The sequence below is a fragment of the Cetorhinus maximus genome, chromosome 3, assembly GCF_964194155.1.
Source record: "Cetorhinus maximus chromosome 3, sCetMax3.hap1.1, whole genome shotgun sequence".
NCBI classification, from domain to species: domain Eukaryota; kingdom Metazoa; phylum Chordata; class Chondrichthyes; order Lamniformes; family Cetorhinidae; genus Cetorhinus; species Cetorhinus maximus.
The window spans coordinates 183056749-183083845 of record NC_135881.1 but is presented as its reverse complement, the minus strand read 5'-3'; the positions used below and the strand labels follow the sequence as shown (position 1 = coordinate 183083845).

Genomic DNA, 27097 nt, shown 5'->3' with positions numbered 1-27097 from the left:
TGAGAACACATTTTGCCCCTTGGTAATTGTACATTGCAGGAGGAAATCTCAAAAAACATGAGGTTATGACAACAAAGTCACATGTTCTGTTTAAATGCATAATTATATAGAAGATATTAAAAAATAAATCTTTTTGAAGACTCTATTCAGTGCTCTGAAATACGCCTGTGAAATCCTAACGACTGACCCAACTGGAGGTGCTTCACACATTCCATTCGAAACCTTCAAGTATCTATATATCTACTTGGCAGCGATGGATGTGGACATTCTGGAGTCTGACATTCAAGCAACTCTTCTAGCTTTACAAGAAGATGTGTGAGTATAAATATAGTCGAACCTGACAACTGTAGCGTGCCAGGGACTTCTAACTTCAGATGTATGTAGCTGCAGGAAAGTGTAGAATTGATGCTCTTGTTGAATAGTAACCTGAAATGTTGAATACAGAACAATAGCTGCAAGGCAGCACTACATTGAGGAATACTAATGATGTAAATATCAGCAGAATCATATGATCACTAATTGCCTTTCTATAGTTGCCTTTTGTTCCTCATAACGAATTCCAGATCTTAGAATCATAGAATGGTTACAATACAGAATTAGGCCATTCAGCCCATCCTGTCCTTGCTGGCTCTCTGAAATTGCAGCTCAGCTTGTCCCACTCCACTGCCTTTTCCACGTAGCCCTGCAATTTTTTTCTCTTCAGGTACTTATCCAATTCTTTTTCGAAGGCCATGATTGAATCTGCCGCCACCACACTCTCAGGATGTGCATTCCCAATCCTAGTCACTCTCTGTTTAAAAAAAGGTTTTTCTCATGGCACTGTTGGTTCTTTTGCCAATCACCTTAAATCTGTGTCCTGTGGTTCTCGATCGTTCTGCCAAAGAGAACAGTTTCTCTCTATCTACTCTGCCTAGACTCCTCATGATTTTAAACAACTCTATCAAATCTCCTCTCAACCTTCTCTAAGGAGAACAATCCCAGCTTCCCCAATTGATTCACATAATTGAAGTTTCTCATCAATTACTCATTCTCATAAATATTTTCTGCACCCTCTCTAAAGCCCTCATATCCTTCCTAAAATACATTGCCCAGAATGGGACAAAATACTCCTGTTGAAGCCAAACCAGTCTTTTATAAATGTTCATTATAACTTCCTTACTTTTGTACTCTATGACCCTATTTATAAAGCCCAGGATCCCATGTGCCTTTTAATCACTTTCTCAGCTTGCCATGCCATCTTCAATGTTTTGTGCACATGTACCTCCAGGTCTCTGTCCCGCTTTAGAATTGTACACTTTATTTTAGTTTACACTCCTCCATCCTTCATGCCAAAGAGTATCACTTCACACTTGCTCTGCATCAAGTTTCATCTGCCGTCATCCACCCATTCCATCTGTCTGCCCATGTCCTCTATCACTATCCTCTTTCCAAGTTTTGTTTTATCTGAAAATTTTGAAATGATGCCCTCTAAATCCGAGTCTAGATCATTAATATATATCATGAAAAGCAGCAGTCCTAGCACCAACCTCTGGGGAACCCCACTGTATACCTTCCTCCAGTCTGAAAAACAACCGTTCACCACTGCTTCCTGTTTCCTGTCACTCAACCAACTTCATATCTATGCTGCCACTTTCTCTTTTATTCCATGAGCTTTAACTTTGCTGGCAAGTCTATTATATGACACTTTGTCAAACACCTTTTGGAAGTCCATGTACACCACATCAATCACATTACCCTCATTAACACTCTCGGTTATCTCATCAAAAAACTAAATCGAGTTAAACACCGTTTGACTTTAACAGACCTGTGCTGGTTTCCCTTAATTAATCCACACTTGTCCAAGTAACTGTTAATTTTGCCCAGGTTATTGTTTCTAAAAGCTTTCTCGCCATCAGGGTTAAACAGATTGACTTGTAGTTGTTAGGTTTATCCTTACACATTTTTTTGAACAAGGCTGTAACATTTGCAATTCTCCAATCCTCAGACACCACCCCTGTGTCTAAGGAAGATTGGAAAAATTATGGCCAATGCCTCTGCAAATTCCACCCTTACTTCCCTCAGCATCCTTGGATACATCCCATCTGGTCCTGGTGACTTACCAATTTTAAGTAAGCCAGCCTTTCTAATACCCCCTCCATGTCAAATTTTACCCAATCAGTATCCCAGCTACCTCCTCTTTCACTGAGTTGGCAGCATCTTCTTTGGTAAAGAAATATGCAAAGTTCTCATTTAATACCTCAGCCATGCCCTTTGTCTCTATGCATACATCCCTTTATGGTCGCTAATCAGCCCCACACACCCTTTTACTATATCTTTCTACTATTTATATTCCTATAGAAGACTTTTGGGTTTCCTTTATGTTAGCTGCAATAAAGAGAAAACATGTGAATGCTGAAAATTTGAAATTGAAAACAGGAGATGGCGGCAACTCCCCAATGGCTCGGCAGGTTTATGCAGTAAGTAGCTAAGACATAAAAACCAGAAAGCCCACCAAAACCCAGTTGTCGTAGCAATCAGGATGCTCCATTTGACCCATGATACTCCTGCGATAGTGAATGGAAAATCAGCCAAAGTGTCTGCTCCTGATTTCTACCCAGCAATCCTTCGCTATACAGCTGTGATCTGGCTGGACTGGGACCCTGCAGCCCCTCACCAAGGTTGAAAGTCTTGCTGACATTCACTGGCAATGTTCACAGGTCATTGAGGCGAACACATCCATGCCCCCAGCACAGGATTAGTCTCTCCAGGAAAGGAGGGTGAGGGAAAGAAAATTGTCAAAATAAATAAAATGTTGGAAGTGCATAGTAGGTCAGTTAACGTTAAAAAAAAAGATGAGTTAACATTGTGGCTGGAACACTTACAGAAGATCGGGTTCTCTGATGCCCCAAAGACTTATAAATTTTTCACTAGTACATCTCACAAATGTCAATGAGAAGAATAATTGTTTAATTGTGTTTCTTTTCACCACTTGGATATTGGCTTAGGGAGGAATATTGGCTAGGATCCTGGAAGAACTCCATGCTCTTCAAATAGTGCATTGAATCTTTAATAAACCTTATCTGGAAATTAATTCCGTACATTGATCATTCTTTGTGAGGAAGAATTTCCTGAACATCAATTATAATTTTACCTTTTACTAGTTTGAGCTTGTGTCCCATCGCTTTACTCCAGTAATTTCTCGTGACTGTTACTTTCACACTTGAATGCCTCTCTTGTTCCCTGGCAACCAAGATATTCAAGGTACAGTTTGACCAGAGCACTTTACAGTTGATCAGCTCCTCCTCTAATTATTCGCTACTGTTTAGCTGTGTAGCTCAACATTATTTTGACTTTGGTTGCTGCTGTACATTGTTTGGATGTGTTTAGCAATGAGTCTAGCGACACTCAAAGTCTTTTTCATGCTTCATCCTTAGCTGGTTCCATGCTATTGAAAAGGAAAGGGCTTGCATTTATATAGTGTCTTTCATGATCCCTGTATGTCACATTGTGCTTTACAGCCAATGAAGTACTTTTGAAGTGTAGTCAATGTTGCGATGTAAGCATGGCAACCAATTTGTACACAGCAAGGTGTTACAAACAGCAAAGATAACAACCAAATAAACTGTTTTTAAAGATCTTGGTTGAAGGATAAATGTTGACCAGGACACTGGGAGAACTACTTTGTTCTTCTTTGAATAATGTCATAGAATCTTTAACATCCACCTGAAAGATAAAACGGTGCCTCAGTTTAACATCTTATCTGAAAGCTGGCACCTCCGACATTGCAGCACTCCCTAGCACTGGGGTGTCAAGCTGGATTCCGTGCTCAAGTCTCTGGAGTGGGAATTGAACCCACAGCCTTCTGACTCAGCTGGGAAGAGTGCTACTCACTGAACCATGGCTGACAAGACAAGGGATTTGCATATGTTGCCCAACTTCCCTTCCTTATCTGCAGGTGTTTACATTTAGCTGCCATTATCCTATCCGTGTATATATGTTGTCTAATTCATTCCATAATTCCTGAGTTACTTTTTTCAATCCCATCGCTCTTCCTAGTTTGGTAACCCATAGGCCTCCAACCTTCTAGCTAGAATGACATTTTCTTTGTTTCACCCTTTCAAACAAAGGAAAAAAAAGTAAAATTATTTAGGAAAGAAAATATGCAGGAACTGATATCATATGCATGCACTGCGAACATGCACAAGAGACTATAAGAATGGTTACAATGTGGAATGCAAAAATCACACTGGGACATTAGAATATTTTTTTCTGAGCCAGAACCATTGCTCATTGTCATTTGGAACTAGTTGATGCTTGCTGCAAAAAGGCGAAACTTTCAACCGAATAACAAATATTCATCAAAAACCTACGAGTGATGGCACAAAGTTCTAAAGTTACTTTTTGTGACTGCTCAAAAGAAATGAATTACTATGAAATGGCTGAAGTGAAAGCAATGCATTTCATCACTCACAAAATGCAACACAGGTCGGTCAGGGAGAAGTAAAGGAATATAGATAGCAGAGGTGTGAATAAACAATATTGTTCAACAGAGGGTAGTCTGTACTGGTGTGGAATCTGCAGCATAATATTGGAAGTGGGTAACTGAAGATTACATAAGGATGATATGTTACATGAATGATCAACAAGTGAAGATGGACTTTTAAAAGAAAGTATTAGAAATGTTGGGAAGAATTTTCCCCCCCCATTCATGGGGGAAATGCAGGAGCGGGCGCTTGCAGGCACGCCTCCGATCGGCAATCGGCACCCTCGATTGGGGACGCGCCGCCATTTTCTGCGGGCGGGTCACGTAAGGCCCGCCCAGCGTGACATCCGCCAGGAAGCGCTATGCACTCCCTGTGTGGGCATGGGGGGGGGGGTTTCCCTAAACCGGGAGTGCACTTTTTCACACATGCGCACTAAAGAGCACACTCATCTCCCTGAGGCTAAGTGCTGCCTCAGGGAGATCGGCGCCAAATTCAAAAATGGTCAATGCACAAAAATAAAATTTCCAGACATGTTAAATTAAATTTTTAAAAACCTACATGAAGCCTCATCCCGCCCGTGGATGAGGTTTCATGCTTTTTCTGAAGCCCGCCAGGGCTCCCGGCCTGCCCGCCAATCTTAAGGTTGGACGGGTAGGTCCATTATCTAGTTGAATTAGTTTTTAAATGGCCTCAATGGGCCGTTGACAGGTTGGCACACTGATTTGGCTGCGCTCCCGCTGACCTGAGAATTGAAATGACATGGGATGATGTTCGGAGTTCTGCCCAACATCGTCCCGCATCATTTTACGTGTAGGCGAGTGGGCCCCGCCCCCTGCTCACCAACCTCAATATCCTGCCCATTATTTTGTTCCTGAGCTTCAGGAGGAATTGCCAGATCTGTGGATTTTACACTGCCTTCTAAGTATAAATTTCTATATTAGCAACCTAAAAGCTTTAGTGCTTTGACTACATAGCATAACGTAAATTTTACAGCCATTTAGCCCAACTCGTCTATGGTGGTCTTTATGCTCCACTTGACATTCCTCCTACCCTACTTCATCTAACCCTATCTATTTATCCTTCTATTTTTTCCCTCCCTCATGTACTTATCTAGCTTCCCCTAAAGTGTCTCTATGCTGTTATGTCTAATGGTTCCCATAAGTTTAAAATAATCATACTTTTAGACCCAAAATGCTAAAGCTTCATCAAGTGTACTTCTTGCAGTTCTCCATGTGGCTGGTGGACTGAAACATTGTTGCTCAGCAAGTGACTGAAGTGCAACAGTGAATGTGTACCCTGGATGTACGTTCACATAACAATTAGTTCCTATTTCTTTACAGATAATATAACAATATAACACATGACATGCTATTTGCCTCAACCATTTCTTGTGACAGCAAGTTCCACGTTGCCACCACTCTCTGGGTAAAGAAGTTTCCCCTGAATTCCTTATTGGATTTATTCATGGCCATCATATATTTATGGCCCCTTTAGGACTCTGCTACAAGTGGAAACACCTTCCCTGCATCCACAATATCAAATCCCTTCATAATTTAAAATCATTTATCACCCTTCAGCCTTTCTTTTTCTAGAGAAAAATGTCTCAGCCTTTCAGCCCAATTGTCAACCACAACTCTCATGTTAGTTTGCATCAAATATCATAATGCAAGTTTTGCTGTCCTAGAGGTTCTGTGGATCGATAAAATGTAATTGCAAAAACGGTTGTACATGAAATATGATTTTTAACAGTGCAGCTCTAATCTTATTGGTGTAGTGCCAGGAGAAAGATAACATTTATATAATGCCTTTCATGTGTTTAAGACATCTCAAAGCTCTTTAAAGCTAATGAATTACTTCCAAAGTGCATTCACTATTAATGTATGCAAAGTGGCAACCAATTTTCCACTGATAAGTGAATGTGGTACTTAACAAGTAGGTGCCAGACAAAATAAGATAGTATAAATGGGCTAACAGTAATGTAACATTTTATTAAAGCCAAATATAAATATACTTATCATGCCGCATGTGCCTGAATACAAAACTCAGTGCTTGGGCCTCAGCTATTTACAACCTGCAACTAACGCTTACATGGGGAACATATTCAAGCTTCCTGATGATACAAAGTTGGGTGGGAAAGTGAGCTGTAAGCAGGATGCAAAGAAGCTGCAAAGACTGGTTAAGTGAGTGGGCTAGAAGATGGCAGATGGAATATCGTGGGGAAATGTAATATTATCCACTTCAGTGGGAAGAGTAGAAAAGCCAATTATTTTTAAAAGGCGAAAGATTAGTAAATGTCGGTAGTCAAATGGTTGTTCATGTGCTAACATCACAGAAAGTTAACCTGCAGGTACAGAAAGCAATTAGGAAGACAAATTGTATGTTAGCCTTCATTGCAAGAGAGTTGGGGTATAAGAAGAAGGATGGCTTACTGCAATCATATAGGGCTTTGGTGAGACCACACAGAATATTGTGCCAAGGTTTGGGTCTCCATAGTTAACTTAGAGGGGATGCAACAAAGCGTCATCCGTCCAGAGCCCAGTGGAAAGGAGTGGGAACTTGAAGGAGTAGCAGAATGGCCGGAACCTGGAGAGAGCATGAGTGGCAGGGAGTGAGGTAAAAAAAAACGAAAATGACGTTAGCACAAGGGAAGGCGCTGAGTGGTGATTAGCTAGTGAGTTTTTTCTTATAAGTCGTTAATATGTTTTTCCTTTATTTCTGTTAAGTTTAGTTAGCCTAATGAATAGAGGTATGGAAGAACACCTCAATTCCTTTAGATGCATTATACCATGTGGGAACTCCCGGAAACTTCTCGTGTCCTGGACAACCACGTGTCATCAGCTGAGGCGCTCGAGCTCTGGATTTCAGAGCTTGAGCAGCAGCTGGCATTACTGTACTGCAACCTTGAGGCTGAGAGCTACATGGATAGCACATTTCAGGAGGTCGTTAACCCCGCAGCTTATGAGTGTGTTGGCAGCGCAAGTGCACCCCTGAGTGCATCTCACTCCAAATGGTATTCAGTTCTGAACACTGGTGAGGGCAGTGGTGAGGAGAGGATATTCCCCTGGGGAATACAGCTATTGCCAAATACACAGTATCATTGGTGGCTCAGCTGTACAGGAGGGAAAGGAGAAAAGTCATAAAGACAATAGTGATAATAAATTCATTAGTTACGAGTCAGACAGGCATTTCTGCGGCTGCAGACATGACTTCAGGATGGTTTGTTGCCTTCCTGTCCGTGTCAGCTGTGGCTCAAATTATAGCACTTTTGAATCTGAGTTACAAAGTTCCGGGTTCAAGTCCCACTCCAGGCCTTGAGTACAAAAATTTATGCCAAATTTAAATTTACTCATCTTTGTACCATCACCTAGTTCCACCACTGTACCATTGCCTGAGTCTACCTCTGTGTCAACTCATCCACCACTGAAACCCTCATTCCTTCATTACCTCTAGACTCGACTATTCCAATGCACTCGTGGCTGTTCTCCCACATTCTACCTTCCACAAACTTGAGGTCATTGAAAACTACTGCCTGTGTCTTAACTAGCAGCAAGCTCCATTCCCCTATCACTCCTGTGCTCCCTGACCTACAATGAGTCCCAATCAAGCAATGTCTTGACTTTAAAATTTTCAGTCTTCTTTTCAAATCTCTCCATTGCCCTTCCCTCTCTTGGTAATCTCCTCTAGCCCTACAACCTTCAGAAAAGCCTGTTTTACTCTCTTTTTTCTGCCCTCGTACGATCCAGAAAATACTCATTGTCCCTGATGCTCTGCCATGATCAATGTCGTGGCTGGGATGTTTGCTAGTGCTGTTAAGGAGATTTTAAACTAACTTAGCCGGGGTGGGTGGGAATCTGAGCATAGGACAGAATCTTGTGGAGTTGACGGAGGTCTCAGAGACCCCTCATCTTGCCAGTCAGGCACTTGACAGGCCATGGGTGGAGTGTCCAGGGAAGGAGGGGGTGGGGGTGGGGGTGGGGGGGGGGGGGGGGTGGGGGGTGGAGAGTCTTCGAGGGCGGGGTCGGTGGTGTCAACGGTTGGGTCCTGGCAGGAGAACTCAGGGTACTGGTAATAAGAGGGAAGAGTCACAGTTAAAGGAAGGAGTGGGATGCAGTAGGGTGGCAGGTCCAGTTTGAGTGATAGGTGGAGATTTCAATGGGTGGGTCACAGAAGGGGACATGACAGGTGCCTCAGGGTCAGGGTGGGCATAGGGACGGTAACGGGTATCGGCTCTGATGGAAGGGAAGGCATGTGGAGGTGAGTCGTAATAGGGTCCGGGGTAACGGGAAGGTTCAAGGGTGAAAGACGGGAGCGGACTGGTGATATTGGGTGGGTTTATGGTGATGGTGGGACGTTGATGGGTGACAGGGGGACGGTAGAGGGTGGTGGAGTGAATTTGAAAGATAACGCACACCATTTTTCCAAGCTGATCTTGACCATGCAGTTAGTCAGTCAGTGATATCCCTCAAGGTGGGAGGAGGTCTTTTGGGTGGGTGGAGTTCAAGGTCAGCCCAAGTGGCTGAATAAAGAGACAACCTGAAAATTATGAGACAACTGGATGTCAAAGATGCTCACTTGTGTTCTCCTCTCAATGGTGAAGCTTGCATTACAGCAGGTTTGTTCCTGACTCATGGATCTCATCCCATTGAGATCCCAGCAAAATGTGGAGCTGCTATTCATTATGTGCCATTTGTCATCAGCTGCAGTCAGAAGCATGAAGGAGTCAAGTGGAAGGTCTCCAAGGAGCACAGCTAGTGGAGGGCAGGCAACTCTCAAATCCAAACCTCCATCCTCCCGGGTGAATGGTCATGGCTGACAAAGGATCATGCAGTTAGTCTTTCTATGCTGCTAAGGCAATGGTCTCTCTATAGAGTTTCGAGGGTATTGGAGATGAGCAGAAAAGTGTCCGCATGAGACTTTTTGCACATGGCTCTCAATACCCTGGTCAAAGAGCAATGTCTCCATACGCATTCCTTTATGAATGGGAAGAACATCCATCTCTGGTCCTCCAAAATGTCCTTTGCATGGAAGGGGTGGTGTGGTGATGCTATATCTAGACGGAGGCCAGGTGAATGGCTTAGCACTTGGCTGTTGGCTTCAAGATGAAGGGAAACCTGTAAAGGACATGCTCACCTGATGTATCACTTCAATTTGTTCACATACCCACTGGTGCATTGACGATGCAGGCTGCAGGCAACCCTGCCTTGGTAATGGCTCTCATCCAGTTAAGGAGAAGGAGAGCGGACCTCCTGCCACTTGATCTGCTCAGTGTCTCAGGGTGATCATTGGTTTCATTTGCACTCTGAGCTCCTGATCCTAGCAGGAAGATGCTGAGTGCAAGGCAGCAACAGCCCCCTGATGGGACTTGTACCTGAGTGACTGGCTGGAAGACAGTGTTCAAGATATGTGGGGGTGGTGGGCAAAGTCGCCCTCAACTTTACAAGTAGCTCGCGAAAAATCAAAGACGGGGGTGAAAAGTTCAAGAAAGGCTACCCCCCTGTACATATTACTTAACATTAAGACTCCTCCATAATCCAAATGGGGCTGAACAATTGCAGGTGCAGGCATCTCGTTGAGAATGGGGAAAAGAATGCAGAGCTTGGAGGGGCAGCGAGCGTGGGAGAGACTGTATCTGTGAGGAGCTGCTCCTCCAAGCACAGTTTCTGTCTCTCCCATGCTCATTGCTCCAACTTCTCCAATCACAGGTTCCATCCCTCTTGCTCTGGCTGTTCCTCCAGAGATGAGGATAACCAACTGTCCCTTGATTTATGGGACTGTCCCGTATTTGAGCCTACTGTCCTGTATCCCGAGTGGCAGGACCACCGACCGCCCCCCCCCCCCCAAAAACCCCCCCTCAACCAACCCTCACAGCTCTGGCAGTACACCCTCCTCCGTGTACCTTAATTTTTTCTGTGAGAGTTGTTTACCCTGCCAGAGATGGAATATATGATTGGGGGAACAGCAAGGGCAGGAGGGAGGGAACCTGTGATTGGAGGAACTGGAGCAGTCATTCTGGCCGGACCCATTGCTGCCTGAAGGAGACTTTCAGCTGCGCCATTACCAATTGTGTTGAGACGGGGGCAAGAAGCCAAAACCAAAAGAAGATGAGGGAGAAAGCTGCCAGAAACCCAGTAATGAAGCCAGGAACAGGCTCAGGGGAGCAGCCTGTACCAAGAATGCCTTGATGGCCCCTTTTAGCAACAGTGTAGCTAAAGAGGAGGGAGGAGGAAGAGGAGGAGGTGGCAGTTAAATGGAGGGTTGGGGGTCCAGCTGCCCATAAAGGAACCGCTGGTTAATGGAAGGGCTTCTGGGTCCTCATAAAGGAGCTGCCATTTGGTCAACATAAGCTTAAGGTTGCTTAAGCTTCCTTAAACTAATCCCACAAAAAGTCTCTTTGAAACATGAACAGTAAAGCTTCTGTAAAAAGGCAAAAAGTTGGTATTGTCATGTTAATATCCAAATGGTGGCTTTATGATCACTTGGAGATATGTTTAGCTTAAATATGTTTAATTCCTTTTGTTTTTGATTTCATTAAAGGTTGATTCTCCCCAACCAGCTCCTTTTGAGAATAAAACACCTGTCCATTATTTTTAACGTTTTTATAAAGAGCTGCAATTAATGTTCCTTTGGTCCAATCTATGGCCGGGATTTTCCGTGCCCGCTGGTGTTGGGCGTGTTCGGTGACGTGAGCGGATGATATGGCGAGAAGGCCAAAAATGTCATGAAACCAGTTTGTGATTGTCCGCTCCACCCGCCAATGGCAGGCCGCATTCCCCACCCCTCAGATGCCGGGAACCTCATTGTAATAAATCAGCATTATCATTATAAGGCCAGCCCACCAGACTCATCCCCCCGCTGGATTATCCGCCCACATTGATGGGAAAATATGTCAGCGTGTTTCACAATAGCATATGTAAGGCATGCACCTGGCAGGCTGCACTTTGTTTGGGACGTCAAGGTCGTTTGCCTACCTTGCTTCATTCAGCACTCGCAGTCATCAACGCCAGGCTTCACAGACAGCACCACATCACTTTTAGTGGGGCTCACGGGGAGGTCTCTACCTACCAGATCAGCCATGTGTGGGTGGCTTTTCAACGGCTGCAGGCCATGGTCTTGCTAGGGGAAGGGGGAGAAGTGACCTCAGGCAAGGGAAGAGGCTGCAAGATGAGATCTGTGCTGGAGAAGGAGGGTATCCCAGGGTTTGTGTGGGGGCACATGTTGATCTATGCAAGTGGTATCAAGATGGTGAAGGCTTAGGAGGCAGTCTGCAGAGGAGGTGAGGCCAGATGGACATGTGAGGGTATGTGTGTGAGAATGGGTGTTGATGTCCCTTGAGCTGGCAGTGAGTGAGATGCCAGTATATGTGTGATGGGCTTGAGTGTGTGAGTTTAGAGTGATGAGATGGTTGTCAGACCCTGGCTGCACAGATGAGATCATTCATCCTCTCTCTGCATTGGATGGTCAACCTCTTTTGTGTAACATTGGCACTGATCACCACTGCCATCACCTACCACGCCGGAGTGGTAATGTAGCTGCCCCTCTTGCAGCCAGAGCTGGGGTAGAGGACATCACAGCGAGCCTTCACAGCATCCAAATGGCACTCTAGGGCTGCAGTCTTCTTGCCTTTTGCGGCCATGTCTTCCTTGCTGCAGTCCTGGGCTAGAAGCACTGAGCACGGCTGTACTTTAAATGTGGTGCCTGGCGTGATGAAGCAGCGACGTGATGGCATGGCAGGCCAATCGGAGCCCAACCACCATTGAAATGGCGTGTTTCCCAAGAATGCGTAATTAATGTGGTGGGTTTGGGATGCTATGGCGTGAAAACCTGCCATCGCGGCCAGCGAGTAAAACATTATTTTACCCATCTGCCCGCTACCGCACTTAGTTTTTTTTAATTCATTCATGGGATGTGGGCTTTGCAAGCCGGGCCAACATTTATTGCCCATCCCTAGTTGCCCTTGGGAAGGTGGTGATGAGCTGCCTTCTTGACCTGCTGCAGTCCATGTGGTGTAGGTACACCCCCAGTGCTGTTAGGGAGGGAGTTCCAGGATTTTGACCCAGCGACAGTGATGGAACGGCGATATATTTCCAAATCAGGACGGTGAGTGGTTTGGAGGGGAGCTTCCAGGTGGTGGTGTTCCCATCTATCTGCTGCCTTTGTCCTTCTAGGTGGTAGTGGTCGTGGGTTTGGAAGGTACTGTCTAAGGAGCCTTGGTGAATTCCTGCTGCGCATCTTGTAGGTAGTACACACTGCTGCTACTATGCGTCGGTGGTGGAGGGAGTGAATGTTTGTGGATGTGATGCCAATCAAGCGGACTGCTTTGCCCTGGACGGTGTCCAGCTTCTTCAGTGTTGTGGGAGCTGCACTCATCCAGGCATGCGGGGAGTATTCCATCACATTCCTGACTTGTGCCTTGTAGTGGTGGACAGGCTTTGGGGAGTCAGGAGGTGGGTTACTCATCGCAGGATTCCTGGCCTCTGACCTGCTCTTGTAGCCAGAGTATTTATACGGCTAGTCCAGTTGAGTTTCTGGTCAACGGTAACGCCCAGGATGTTGATAGTGGGGTATTCAGTGATGGTAATGCCATTGAACTTCAAGGGGCGATGGTTGGATTCTCTCTTACCTGACACTTGTGTGGCGCGAATGTTACTTGCCACTTGTCAGCCCAAGCCTGGATTTGTCCAGATCTTGCTGCATTTGGACATAGACTGCTTCAGTATCTGAGGAGTCACAAATGGTGCTGAAAATTGTGCAACCATCAGTGAACATCCCCACTTCTGACCTTATGATGGAAGGAAAGTCACTGATGAAACAGCTGAAGGTGGTTGGGCCTAGGACACTACCCTGAGGAACTCCTGCAGTGATGTCCTGGAGCTGAGATGACTAACCTCCAACAACCACAACCATCTTCCTTTGTGCTGGGTATAACTCCAACCAGCGGAGAGTTTTCCCCCTGATTCCCATTGACTCAAGTTTTGCTGCAGCCCCTTGATGCCACACTCGGTGAAATGTTGCCTTGATGTCAAGGGCAGTCAACCTCACCTCACCTCAGCAGTTCAGCTCTTTTGTCCATGTTTGAACCAAGGCTGTAATGAGGTCAGGAGCTGAGTGGCCGTGGCGGGACCCAAACTGGGCATCAGTGAGCAGGTTATTGCTAAACAAGTGCCGCTTGATAGCACTGTTGATGACCCCTTCCATTACTTTACTGATGATTAATAGTAGACTGATGGGACAGTGATTGGCTGGGTTGGATTTGTCCTGCTTTTTGTGTACAGGACATACCTGGGCAATTTTCCACATAGCCAGGTAGATGCCAGTGTTATAGCTGTACTGGAACAGCTTGGCAAGGGGCGCAGCAAGTTCTGGAGCACAAGTCTTCAGTACTATTGCCAGAATATTGTCAGGGCCCATAGCCTTTGCCGTATCCAGTGCCTTCAGCTATTTCTTGATATCACGTGGAGTGAATCGAATTGGCTGAAGACTGGCATTTGTGATGCTGGGGACCTCTGGAGGAGGTCGAGATGGATCATTCACTCGGCACTTCTGGCTGAAGATTGTTGCGAATGCTTCAGCCTTATCTTTTGCACTGCTGTGCTGGGCTGCTCCATCATTGAGGATCGGGATATTTGTGGAGCCACCTCCTCCAGTGAGTTGTTTAATTGTCCACCACCATTCACAACTGGATGTGGCAGGACTGCAGAGCTTAGATCTGATCCATTGATTGTGGGATCACTTAGCTCTATCTATCACTTGCTGCTTATGCTGGTTGGCACGCAAGTAGTCCTATTTTATAGCTTCACCAGGTTGACACCTCACTTTTGGTATGCCTGGTGCTGCTCCTGGCATGCCCTTCTGCACTCCTCATTGAACCACGGTTGATCCTCTGGCTTGATGGTAATGGTAGAGTGGGGGATATGTCCGGCCATGAGGTTACAGATTGTGTTTGAGTACAATTCTGCTGCTGCTAATGGCCCACAGCACCTCATGGATGCCCAGTCTTGAGTTGCTAGATCTGTTCGAAATCTATCCCATTTAGCATGGTGGTAGTGCCACACAACACGATGGAGGGTATCCTCAATATGAAGGCAGGACTTCATCTCCACGATGACTGTGCGGTGGTCACTCCTACCAATACTTTCACGGACAGATGCATCTGCGGCAGGCAGGTTGCTGAGGATGAGGTCAAGTATGTTTTTCCCTCTTGTTGGTCCCCTCACCACCTGCCGCAGACCCAGACTAGCAGCTACGTCATTTAGGACTCCGCCAATAGTGGTGCTACCGAGCCACTTTTGGTGATGGACATTGAAGTCCCCCATCCAGAGTACACTCTGCGCCCTTGCCACCCTCAGTGCTTCCTCCAAGTGATGTTCGACATGGAGGAGCACTGATTCATCAGCTGAGGGAGGGCGGTACGTGGTAATCAGCAGGAGGTTTCCTTCCCCATGTTTGACCTGATGCCATGAGACTTCATGGGGTCCGGGAGTTTGATGTTGAGGACTCCCAGGGCAACTCCCTCCCAACTGTATACCACGGTGCCGCCACCTCTGCTGGGCCTGCCCTGCCGGTGGGACAGGACTATACCCAGGGATGGTGATGGTGAAGCCTGGGACATTATCTGTAAGATATGATTCCGTGAGGATGACTAGTCTGTGTGCCCAATTTTGGCACTAGCCCCACAGACACGGCTGCGATTACCATTGTCGTTTCCGGTCCCTAGGTCGATGCCGGGTGGTCCGTCCAGTTTCATCCTTTTTTGCCTCTTTGTAGCAGTTCGTTACAACTAAGGGCATATAAGAGTCAACCACATTGCTGTGGATCTGGAGTCACGTGTAAGCCAGACCAGGTAAGGACGACAGATTTCCTTCCCTTAAGGGCATTAATGAACCAGATGGGTTTTTACAACAATCAACAATGGTACTTTTAATTCCGGATTTTTTTTTATATTGAATTCAAATTCCACCATCTGCCGTGGCGGGATTCAAACCTGGGTCCCCAGAGCATTATCGTGGGTCTCTGGGTTACTAGTCCAGCGACATTACCATGACACCAGTTAGTGTAATTAGTGCCAAATCTGAGACGATTCCACCCTATGCCTCGTTAAAATGCAGATGATCATGTGAGGAGGTGCATTCGCTTGGAAAAATCATTGAAATGTGAAGTATAAATAAATTAAATCATTCATTACCTGATGGTTAGCTTGGTGCCTGCAGAATTAATTTGTGTATCTTCCCTTTGTTGCACAGTTGGACACTTGGAAGTCAGTATCCTGACATGTTTTTCAGCACTCACTTCAAATAGATGTATTAAGGGGAAATTTGGCTGAACAGAAGAATACTGGAGAGTGCTAATTGCTTACAACTATTTTTTTTAAGAAGGGCTGCAGATGTGAGACTCACTTCCAATAACTTACCTTGTGCCAAGTAGTTGGCATTTTCATTTTAGAAATGGATCATGTGAGATTTATACACAATAAATTAAAAACATCTTATTTATAAAATAAGTTTATAGGAAATTGAATATCAGGACCTGTCTCACAAATTCCAAGTTAAAAGATTTAATAATATATGTACAGTCATTGGATTTTTTTGCTACCTTATCTATCTAAAGCAAGAACCCCTAGAAAAAAACAACACAAATGTAGAAAGTAATGTGACCGCATCACATAATAAAGGAGTTAGTGAAAATGAAAGAGGAGCTCTGGAAAACCAAAAAAAGTACCCCTCAAGAAAATCTCAAAAAGAGCCCTCAAATAAAAAATTAACCCCCACTGTCAGTAGTCTAAGAGCAGGCCATAGACTTTGTCACATGACAGTGCAACTGTAAAGAACAAGAAGACTGACTATGAACCAGGGATAACTTGTTATGGAAGCCTAGTATATATTTTAAAAGGTTAAGTAATTTGTAATATAGCAAACCATCCTTTTGGTCAATTCAGTTGGTAGACCGACCAAGCTGTTTTTCTTTTATTATAAAGTAATTCATAAGTGCAGTCAAATCAGACAAAATTTAAAACTTTGAGTATGAAACCTGTTTTACGTAGATAATTCTGAACTAGAATCAGTGAGGCTTCACCAGTCGGTGATTGGTTTTGCCACAGATACAGGGAAAGCTAGAAGTTTTACACTGTTATAAAAGAAAGGAGTAGTGTTGGTGGTTCAAGTTGCCCACCAGTGACGTGGAGATGAACGCGCTTTGGCAACAAGCCAAGTTTTCACATTGCTGCCAACCAGAATAGTGCTTTACTGGGTCAGACTAGATTTGGATTTGATAAGCTTAGCTGAATTTGGACTGAGCTGAGTTTTGCTGCTGCTTTTAGGCTGTTTGTTAATCCCTACTGCTTATCTAACTGCTATAATGACATTCCATAAACCAAAACAAAATTCAAGAAAGATTGCTCGAATACCATTCTTTGTTTGAAACCACAAGCATTCCTTGTGTTTATGGCAATAATAAGTACAGATAGTTTTGTTATAATTGATCAAACACTAAGATTTTTTCATTTTTTTATTGCTACTCTCATCCCTATCAGCACAGCAATTGCTTCTATGTTACAAGTTTCCCATTTCTCTTTAATCATTTTAAAACAACTTTTATTCACATAGCGCTTTTAACATAACAAAGGATCCCAAGGTACTTCACAGGACTGTTATGTGACAAAATTTGATACCGAGCCACATAAGACAATATTAGGGTAGTTGGCTAAGAGCTTGGTCAAAGAGATGGCTTTTAAGGAACATCTTAAAGGAGGAAAGAGAGATAGAGAGGCAGCACGTTTAGGGAGGGATTTCATGAACTTAGGGTCATGGCAGCTGAAGGCACATCAACCAATGGCGGAGCAATTAAAATCTGAGATTAAAATCTCAAGAGGCTGGAATTAGATGAGCGCAGATAGTTCAGAGAGTTCTGGGGTTGGAGGAGATTACAGGAATAGGGAGAAGGGGCGGGGCAATGACACCATAGAGAGATGTGAAATTAAGGTCGAGAATTTTAAAATCAAGGTATTGCTTGACTAGGAGCCAATGCAGCTCAGCGAGCACAGGGATGATGAGTAAAAGAACTTGATGCGATTAAGACCACGGGCAGCAGAATTTTGGCTGACCTCAAAGTTTATGGAGGGTAGAATGTGGGAGGCTGGCCGGGAATGCATTGGAATAGTCAAGTCGAGAGGTAATGAAGACATAGATGAAGGTTTCAGCAGCTGATGAGCTGAGTCAGGGGCAGGGTCAGGCAGTGTGTTTCAAGTTGGAAATAGGTGGTCTTAGTGATGGTGTTGGATATGAGGTCAGAAGCTCATTTCGGGGTCAGATGTGACACCAAGATTGCAAATTGTCTTTTTCAGCTTCAGACAGTTGCCAGGGAGAAGGATGGAGTTGGTAGCTAGGGAACTGTGAATTGAAATTTTCGTTGGTTACCCCACATTCCCCATAAACCAAAGTTTAAACATGCAGTGAACGGGAGCAGCATGACTCAGGATTAACCCTTGTATCCCTGGACTACACAATTGTAGTTGTATGGGAAGCCCACCATCCACTCTCGATCTCTTTGATTGATGTATAATCATCGCATTGTCAGAGCATGTAGTTTGGTGCAAAACTACTGCATCTTTCACAACACAGGATGCCCCCAAGTACTTTACATCCAATTAAGTTCTCCCAAAGCGTAGTCACTGTTTTGGGGAAACGTAGCTAATTTGCCTACAGCAAGGTCCTACAAACAGCGATGAGAGAAATGACTGGATAATCTGTATTTGGTAGTGCTGGTTGAGGGATAAATGTTTGCCAGGACACCAAGTAAATTCCCCTGCTCTTTGAATAGTGCATGGAATCTTTTGCATGCTGCTGAGAAGGCAGATGGGGCCTTGGATTAATGTCTGAACGAAGGCACCTTTGAGATTTCAATGCAGTTTTGAGGGGTTGCTGAACTTTCACACAAGATTGCATGCTGATGTCTTTGGAGTGGGACTTGAACCCCCAGCCTCCTCATTCAGGTGGGAGTGCTCCCACTGAGCCAGCACTGACACATTGCAAGAAATAAAGCTACAGAGAAGTGGAAACAAACTTCCAGTTAATTGGCAATTTTTACAATGCAATGCTTACTTGCACTGAAACGTTAATCTTGTTTCCAAATCCTAAATGTCAATTTGTTGCCTCATGGAGTAACTGAGGCAATTAACATAGATGTATTTAAGGCAAAGTTGGATAAGTACATGAGAAAGAAAGGAATAGAAGGATATGTTGATGAAGTAAGGTGAGAGGAGGCTTCCATGAAGTATAAGCACCGACATAGCCCTGTTGGGCTGAATGAATTTACCATTCAGAAACAGGCCAGTGAGACAAGTAACTCAGATAAGGTGCACCCTATAAACTACACACTTTTGCTGAGATGGATCAGCCAAGAGTCACTCATTCAGAACGAGGATCATTATTTTAAATCTCTCGTTTTAAAACACAAATCCTGTCCTGTTTGTTCTGGTTTCATGCGGAATTTAAGCCACTCTTGTTGATCAAAAATGTTACACATTTCACCGCCCACACACCCACCTAATATTGGCAGTTGTGGCTTAAAATTCTTAGAGATTTTGCAGAAACTACCTCCACCCCCCACCCCACCCCCAATAATTATTTTCTCATTGCGGGTTTAGTGACATTAAGGCCAAAAGGTTCACTGGGTGAACATCCTCTAGTATCATAGTTTGCAAAGAGGTCTGGACTCTTCCACCAAACTGGCTTCAATTTAGCCTTGCGTAGGTTGAAGTACCCTCTTTTCAAATGTTTAGTGTCAGTGATCTTAAATGCTTATTGTAGAAAAAAAACAGCTATATATTTGGAAAGCTTTGGTTTCATAGAATCATAGAATTGTTACAGCACAGAAGACGACAGTTTGGCCCATTATGAATACGCCAGCTCTCTGTAAGAGCAACTCAGCTCGTCTCATTCCAATACCCTTTCCCCATAGCCTTGCAATTTTTTTCTCTTCGGATAATTATCCAATTCCCTTCTGAATGTCATGATTGAGTCTACCTCCACCGCACTTACAGGTAGTGCATTCCAGATCCTAATCACTCGCTGAGTAAAAAAAGTTTTTGTTCATGTCCCCTCTGGTTTTCAACCCTTCCTCCAATGGGAACAGTTTCTCTCCATCTACTCTGTCTAGACTCCTCATGATTTTGAACATTTCTATCAAATCTCCTCTCAACCTTCTCATCTCTAAAGAACCCAGCTTCTTCAATCAATCCACGTAACTGAATCCCCTCAACCCTGGAACCATTCTCGTAAATCTTTTCTGTACCCCATCTGAAAGCCGTCACATTCTTCCTAAACTGCAGTGTCCATTTATTTATACGTCCTAGGACCCTTTGTGCCTTTTTAACCACTTTCTCAATCTGTTCTATTACTTTCAATGGTTTGCGCACGTACACCCCCAGGTCTCTCTGTTCCCACACCCACTTTAAAATTGTACCCTTTATTTCATATTCCACTCCTCATTCTTTGTAACAAAATGTATTACTTCACACTTCTCTGCATTAAACTTCATCTGCCATCTGTCCGCCATTCCCCCAGCCTGAAGTCCATGTCCTCCTGAAGTCTCCCACTATCCCTCTCAGTTCAAAGTACTTCCAAATTTGGTGTCATTGTGCCTTCTGTAATCAAGCCTAGACCACTAATATATATCAAAAGCAAAGGAAGGGAAAATATCACTGGGAAAAGCAGGATTCTTTAAAAATGTAATACCAACTAGTTTTGCAGGTGTCCTTACTGTAGGTGTCAGTGCACTAAGTAAGATGCAACAGAACAATAATTGTAGACCTCTGTTTAATTCTCAGTTAATGCTGAAAAGAATATGAAACATGTAATGGAGATATTTTGTTGTAATCAGTTTTCCTACGCAAAAATCAGCTATCATCTAAAAATAATAGGCCCTGTGATCCCAAGAGCATTGGTTGAATTCTCCGCAATAAATCTACTGAAGTCAAATTTGAAGTTTGGTTATCAACTCCGAGAATAGAAGATGTGGTATTAGCTCCACTAAAGCTTCTTACCTTCTTGCTTCCGTGCTCAGTGTTGCTAAGAAACCTATGTTGTCCTTATAAGGCCAATCAACTCTTCATTATTTTTAAAGGCCACAGGAATTGTCCTTTATCATTTAGCTTGCTGTACTTTTCATTTAGAATGGGAACTAATCTTAATATAACTCACTCTTTGCAGATATAATTCTATCATTTTATGTCAACTGCAACTTAATAATATTGAGTGTTCTGCCTTTTTTTTTGTAAGTAACTTATAATTGTTTTAGCACCAGTGCCTTGCCTTCAGCTGTCTAGGCCCTTAAGTTCTGAAATTCCCTTCATATTCACAAGTACCTCCCTTTCCTCCTTTAAGACACTCCCTAAAACCTATCTCTTTGACCAAGCTTTTGGTCATTTGTCCTCATATCTCTTTATATGGCCTGTTGTAATATTTTGTTTTATAACGCCCCCTTGAAGTTCATTGGATCAACTTATTACATTAAAGGTGCTATATAAATACAAGTGGTACCCAGTTACCTTTTCCTTTTAAACTCTTGATTATTGGGGTGTTTGGTACTACTTTGGACATACACCGCTGTTAAAAGCTAATGCTTGGATCGCTTGCAGTGTAGAAATTTGTAAGAATTCAATCCGAGTGTGAAACTGTGATCCACTTTTAATTCAGTACAGTAAAGCATTCCCTGCATTGCCCAGCTTATATTGACAGCAGTAACACCTAGATCAGTTCTGGGGGAACCTCCAGGGCTATGTATTATTGTCATCAATATAAACTGATTATTGCAGGAAGTGCTGTTCTGCACTGACAGGAATTACAGGGGAATATTTTGAGAACTACCTCCTGCCAGAATTAAAAGGGGATACAAATTGCTGCCCCTTTCCAGGTGACATTGGGGCTGACACCATAATGCCGGACAACAGGCAGTTGGTAGGCCCTTGAATACGGAAAACATTTGGTGCTTCGCATTTGTTTCAATTTGCGTTTTTTATTGCACACCCTATGAGATCAGGAACCAAGAACTTAAGATCCAATCAATGTTGCTTTTCAGATTCAATTTTCAATTGTTCCAGCCTCCACAATATTTTGGGGGATGCAGTTCCAGATTCCCACTACCCTTTGTGTGAAGAAGTTCTTTCTGGCATCACCCCTGAATGACCTGGCTCTAATTTTAAGGTTGAACTCCCCAACCAGAGGAACTCATTTCTCTCTGTCTACCCTATTGAAATACTTCATCATCTTAAGGCACCTCAATTAGACCACCTTCTATATGCAAGGGAATACAAGCCTAGTCTTTGCAACCTGTCCTGATAATTTAATCCTTTAAGCCCCAGTATCATTCTGGTAAATCTGGTGCATGCCCCAGAATTGAATACTGTAGGTGGGGTCTAATATGAGATCTGTACAATTGTAACATAACTTCCACCCTTTGTACTTCAGCCCTCATGAAGGCCAACATTCAATTCATGTTTTAAATTATTTCTTGTACCTATTCACTAGCTTTTTGTGACTTCTGTACTTGGATCCCTAAATCTCTCTATTCATCCACAGCTCCCAGCTTCTTTCCTTTTAGAAATTACTCTTATCTATCTTTCTTAGCCCAAAGTGGATGACCTCACACTTTTCCATATTGAACTCCACTTGCTACAGCTTTGCCCACTTCTTTAACCTGTCTATGTCCTTTTGCTACTTTCTGCCATTATTTACGGCACCATCTAACTTAATGTTGTTAACAAACTTAGATAGATGGCTCATGATGTATCTGAACCTTGTCTGCACTTTCAGCAATTATGGGCGGAACCGTCCCAGATTTACACTCAGTTGTTTTCACGCTGTATTGTCCCAAACCTGCCGCATTACTTATACATTCCTGAGAAACACACCATTTCGATGGCAGGCGGGCTCTCATTCACCTGCTACACCATCACCTCACCACTTCAGCATGGCGGGCACCATATTTAAAGTCTAGCCGTGCGCACATGTCTCAGTGCTTCCAGCCCATGACTACTGCAGGGAAGATGTCCACGAAAGGCAAAAGGACTGCAGCCCCCAGGTTTAGCGATGCATCACTGGAATGCCTTTTGGGTGTTGTGGAAGCCTGCTGGGAAGTCCTCTACCCCTGCTCTGGCCACAGGATGGGCAGCAGTGTGACCAACCAGACTTGGGAGGTGGTGGCAGCTATGGTCAGCGCCAATGCCCTGCAAAAGAGGACAGCCACCTGGTGCCGCAAGAGGATGAATGATCTCCTCTGTTCCGCCAATCACTCTCAACTCTCACACTCACAAACCCATCTCACATCCACAGGGATCTCGCTCACTGCAAGTTCAAGGGACATCATCATTCACTCGCTCACACACACCTTCATTGTCCTCATCCTGGACCACACACCACCCACACATGCCAGGCATACTTATAATCTGGCCTAGCAGGCATCCTGCTTACACTCTCTCCATCTGTATTCATGCAGGACAAGCTGGCACACAACAAAAGGGAGGGGTTGCAGGCTGGTTGAGGAATGCCTGAAAACAAGGTCCTCACGGACTTTGAAAATAGAGTCATCCAGCTGTCCGGCGACGATCTAGATCGTTCCTGTGCTGATGGTGAGGTTGGTGGTGCCCTACCAAGTGAGGATCCAGCAGTGAAACATCCATCAGACAACCTTGCTGTGAGCGATGTGTCCTGTTCCACAGGTCACTACCATGCACTAATTATCTCTCCTTGCTTCCGCAGGCACATCTGGGAAACAGCCGACAGAGCCCACAACTCGGGGCTTCCAATCAAGCCCTGAAGAAACCTCTGAAGAGGAATCTGAAGGCACCCTCCTTGAAGTCCCGTCACAGCGTCACCCACACCCTCCACCAGTGCAGAGATACACACCTCAGTGGGACCTAGCTTTAGAGTAGCCTCGGGGTCACAATCTGGTGAGCACATCACACTGTCTGATCCACAGCAGACAGCAGCAGGGACTTCCCAGGTGTCCGGTATTCAGAGGGCTGCTGGAGGCCAGAAATTCGCTGAGTCCAAGTCAGATGACGAGCCTCTAGACTCGGTCGTGTCACAGTTGCTGGAGCTGCAAAGGCAAGCTCGGGAACACCCGGAAGGGATGTCCGCTGCACTCCTCAGATTGCAAGGCACGATGGAGGAGTCCATCTGCCTCCAGGCTGAGGTGATAGCACCAACATGCCAGCACACCGAGGTCAACACTGGTAAGATGGTGGTCGCCATGGAGACCTTGGTCCAGGATGTCGCTCCTGCACTGCTGCGCGGGCTGAACTCCATTGTTGATGCCACAGTTGGCCTCCAACAGTGTGTATGTGAGAGGGGTGCGGGGCAGCTCGATTTCACTCCAGCTACCCCTTCTCCTCAACAAGTCAGCCTGGGGCCCTTGGGCACCCAAATGGAGGAGGATCAGCAGGATTTCCCCCGGGGCCATTCATCAAGGTGACTGCAGCAGTGTCCAGCCCATCTGAATCCCCTTCCTGTGACCTCAGCAGCTTTAGCTCCACAGGCCGAGGAGGGCGCCACTGCCACACAGCAGGACACCAAAAGCAGGCCGGGGCCCTCCAGGTCTTGGCCCTCCAGAGGATGCCCGCCAAAGTCAAGGCAGACAGGGTGTAGCAGTCAGCAGGTTGCCTCCACCTCTGCTGTAGCGGCAGTGTTAGGAAAGTTAAGATGTAGTTGCACAGCCTGGGCATGGGTGTTAATCACGTGTACATACTGTTCATTATTGTCAATAAACTCCCAAGAATGTCTCCCTACCTATGGCTCCTTGTTCTGATGAGCAGTTATGGTGTCACTCAGATCTGAAACCTTTCTGCACGAGATAAGGGCAGGTGTCTCAGTCCAGGGCCTCTTCCCTGTTCTTTGTGCAGCCTTCAGATCAAAGTGATGGTTTGGCCTTACACTCCCTGGACACATTACTGATGACTGCACTTCGACGGTGCTCGTCATTGCTGCCAGAATGTAGTGGGCAGGCGTCACAGAGTTCCGTCATTCTCTCTGTGTGCCCTCAGCACCTTTAAGGTGGGGCTGGCCCCCATCTCTTCAGCATCTGTGACTAGTGATGCTGTGCTCCTGAAGGGCTCAGATGCTGAAAGTGGACAAAGGATCAGGTGCTTCTAAAGTTTCATGGCTGCGTCTCTATGATATGACCCTGATCACAGAGTGCAAGCGAGCTGCCCTCAGCCAGACAGGAGTCAGACATTCTCTGAGGAAATGTGAAGATCTGTGGAGTGTCCTCATTGTATGTTGTCATCATCCTCCTGCAATTGTGCGACTATTAGGGCCTCCACTGAATCCCCATGACAGGAACATTACCACAGAGGTAATGCGCACTGCCATAAGACAGACTGGAGTCAAACATTCACAGGTGCAATGTGAAGATCTATGGGGTCTCCTCACTGCATGTCGTCATTATCCTCCATAAATCTAACATTTATGAGGGCCTCCCGAGCCTCATCTGGCCAGTGTGAGGGCCTCATCCCCATCATCGCCGCCTTCGAGGACCTCCTCACCCTCATCTTCGTCGCTGTCCTCCTCATCAAGGAGACTTCCAGCTCCTCCATCTCCTCATCAGCCAGCTCCTCTCCCTGTTGCAGCGCCAGGTTGTAAAGGGTGCAGCAGGTGACAACAATGCGTGACACCCTCTGTGGACTATATTGCAGGCTCCACCAGACCGGTCCAGGCTACAGAACCTCATTTTCAGCATCCCAATGGCCTGCTCCACCAACTTGCGAGTTGCAGCATGAGCCCCGTTATACCTTAGCTCTGCTGCAGTCTGAGGTCACCGCACAGGTATTATGAGCCACGCCCTCTGCGAGTAGCTCTTGTCCCTGGGAGCCATCCCTGCTGTTTCTGTGAACCCTGGAATTCATCAAGGATCTGTGACCGACTGAGAATGTAGGAGTCGTGCACACTCCCTGGAAATCGTGCGCAGACCTGCAGGATGTGTTTCTGGTGGTCACAGACCAGCTGCACATTCAGTGAATGCAATCCTTTGCGGTTGATGGAATTTGCTGCGTGTTGTGACGGAGACCTGAGCACCACGTGAGTGCGGTCAATGGCACCCTGCACCTGTGGGAAACCCAAGATCTGGGCAAACCCAATCGCTCTTGCATCCTGGCTGTCCTGGTCCTGGGTGAAATGCACAAAGTTGTGTGCCCTCGCAAAGATGGCATCCGTGACCTCATAGATTTATTTGTGGGTGGCGGCTTATGATATCTCACAGAGGTCACCTGTGGAGCCCTGAAAGGAACCACTGGCGTAGCAATTGAGTGCTGTGGTCACTTTCACGCCCACTCGCAGTGGATGCCCTCCATGCCCTCTAGGCGCCAAATCCTGCAGTAGCTGGCAGATGTGACTGAGCAGTTCCCTAGACATGTGCAATCTTCGGCGACACTGGTTCTTGGTCATCTGCAAGAATGAAAGGTGGTGTCTATAGACGCGGAGTCTAGCTTGGTGTCGACCAGCGACGGTTCGCTGTGGCTCGTCGTCGGCGTGTGCAGTAGCCCCAGCTGCCCCTTCTCCTGAGGGTGCTGCTCCTCCCTCTGTGCAGCCAGGCACCTCTGTCACTTTCTTCTCTGCCGTCTTCATTCTCTGTAAGCCATGAGGCATACAGCTAGTTCACTGGGCTCCGTGATCCTGATTTACTTTTCCTGAAGGATGAAAGAAAGAGACACATAGATGCATGGGTGTACAAAGAACCTGTCCTGGTTAAGTGTGAAGGCCTCTTAACACATTGCAGAGAGTGCTGGCCACCACTTGGATGGCTAGAATTTAGGGCACTGCATGGCTGCCCGAAATCCCAACCACCTCCGTCCCACTCCACCTGACCAACTGGTGGCAGCTTTGCCCTCTGGACTTCATGCTGTGCTCTCAGCTCAGGCGCAGGCATTCTCCCAACCCGCACTAAGGCTGCACTGTTAGCTTGAACCATTGGTGAAATTGGTCCAAACTGTGATGGTGACATTGCAAGGGGCTGTGAGCGCCTCCACCAGTGACTGCTCCAGGGCTAGCTTTAGCAAGGAGATTGTACAACATGCCCAGCCATCCAATTATTCTGCAGTCCATTAAAATGCTCATTACTTTGCAGTCCGTGCTCAAGGTGTGAAGAGCTCTGGAGCACTTGGTGGCACTTTGATGCCTCTGTGTTGCTTGAGTGGGCAGATAAGCTAGAGGCCCGACTCCAGTCATATCAATGGCTGTGCCTGAACCGTCTCAGTTGCAGAGGAATGGTCACTTTATATAAGGCCGCTTCCCTTGCCCACCCTACCCCCCACCCCGAATGCTTTTGTGCTACATTCAACTGCAGGGCAGCCCAACCTGTCCGCCCACCCCTCCTAAACACGCCTCAACCACAGGGCTGCCCTTGCCACCACCCTGAAGTCACCTCAGCCACAGGGCTGCCCTTGCCTTCCCCTGCCATACCCACCCAACGCACCTCAAGCTTGAAATCCAACAGGCGACACTAGTGAGCGCTGCACAACGTTACTGTGTACTCACTTCCGAAGTGGAGCCCGCCAAGTGCATGCCTGTCATATGCTGTTGTGAAACATGTCGGCATGCATTCCTGCTGATGTGGGTGGACGGTCCAGTGGCTAGGGAGGAAGATTCCGA

The 27097-nt window shown here is 45.7% G+C and overlaps 1 protein-coding gene across 2 annotated transcripts in view; it reads left to right on the top strand.

Moving 5' to 3' along the window:
• Window positions 1-27097, top strand: part of ropn1l (rhophilin associated tail protein 1-like) — a 71161-nt gene that overhangs the window by 27965 nt on the left and 16099 nt on the right. For both annotated transcript variants that reach the window (XM_078539369.1, XM_078539370.1), the window contains exon 5: window positions 140-315. In XM_078539369.1, the coding sequence (XP_078395495.1) occupies window positions 140-315 (176 nt within the window). The remainder of the gene's footprint in view (window positions 1-139; window positions 316-27097) is intronic.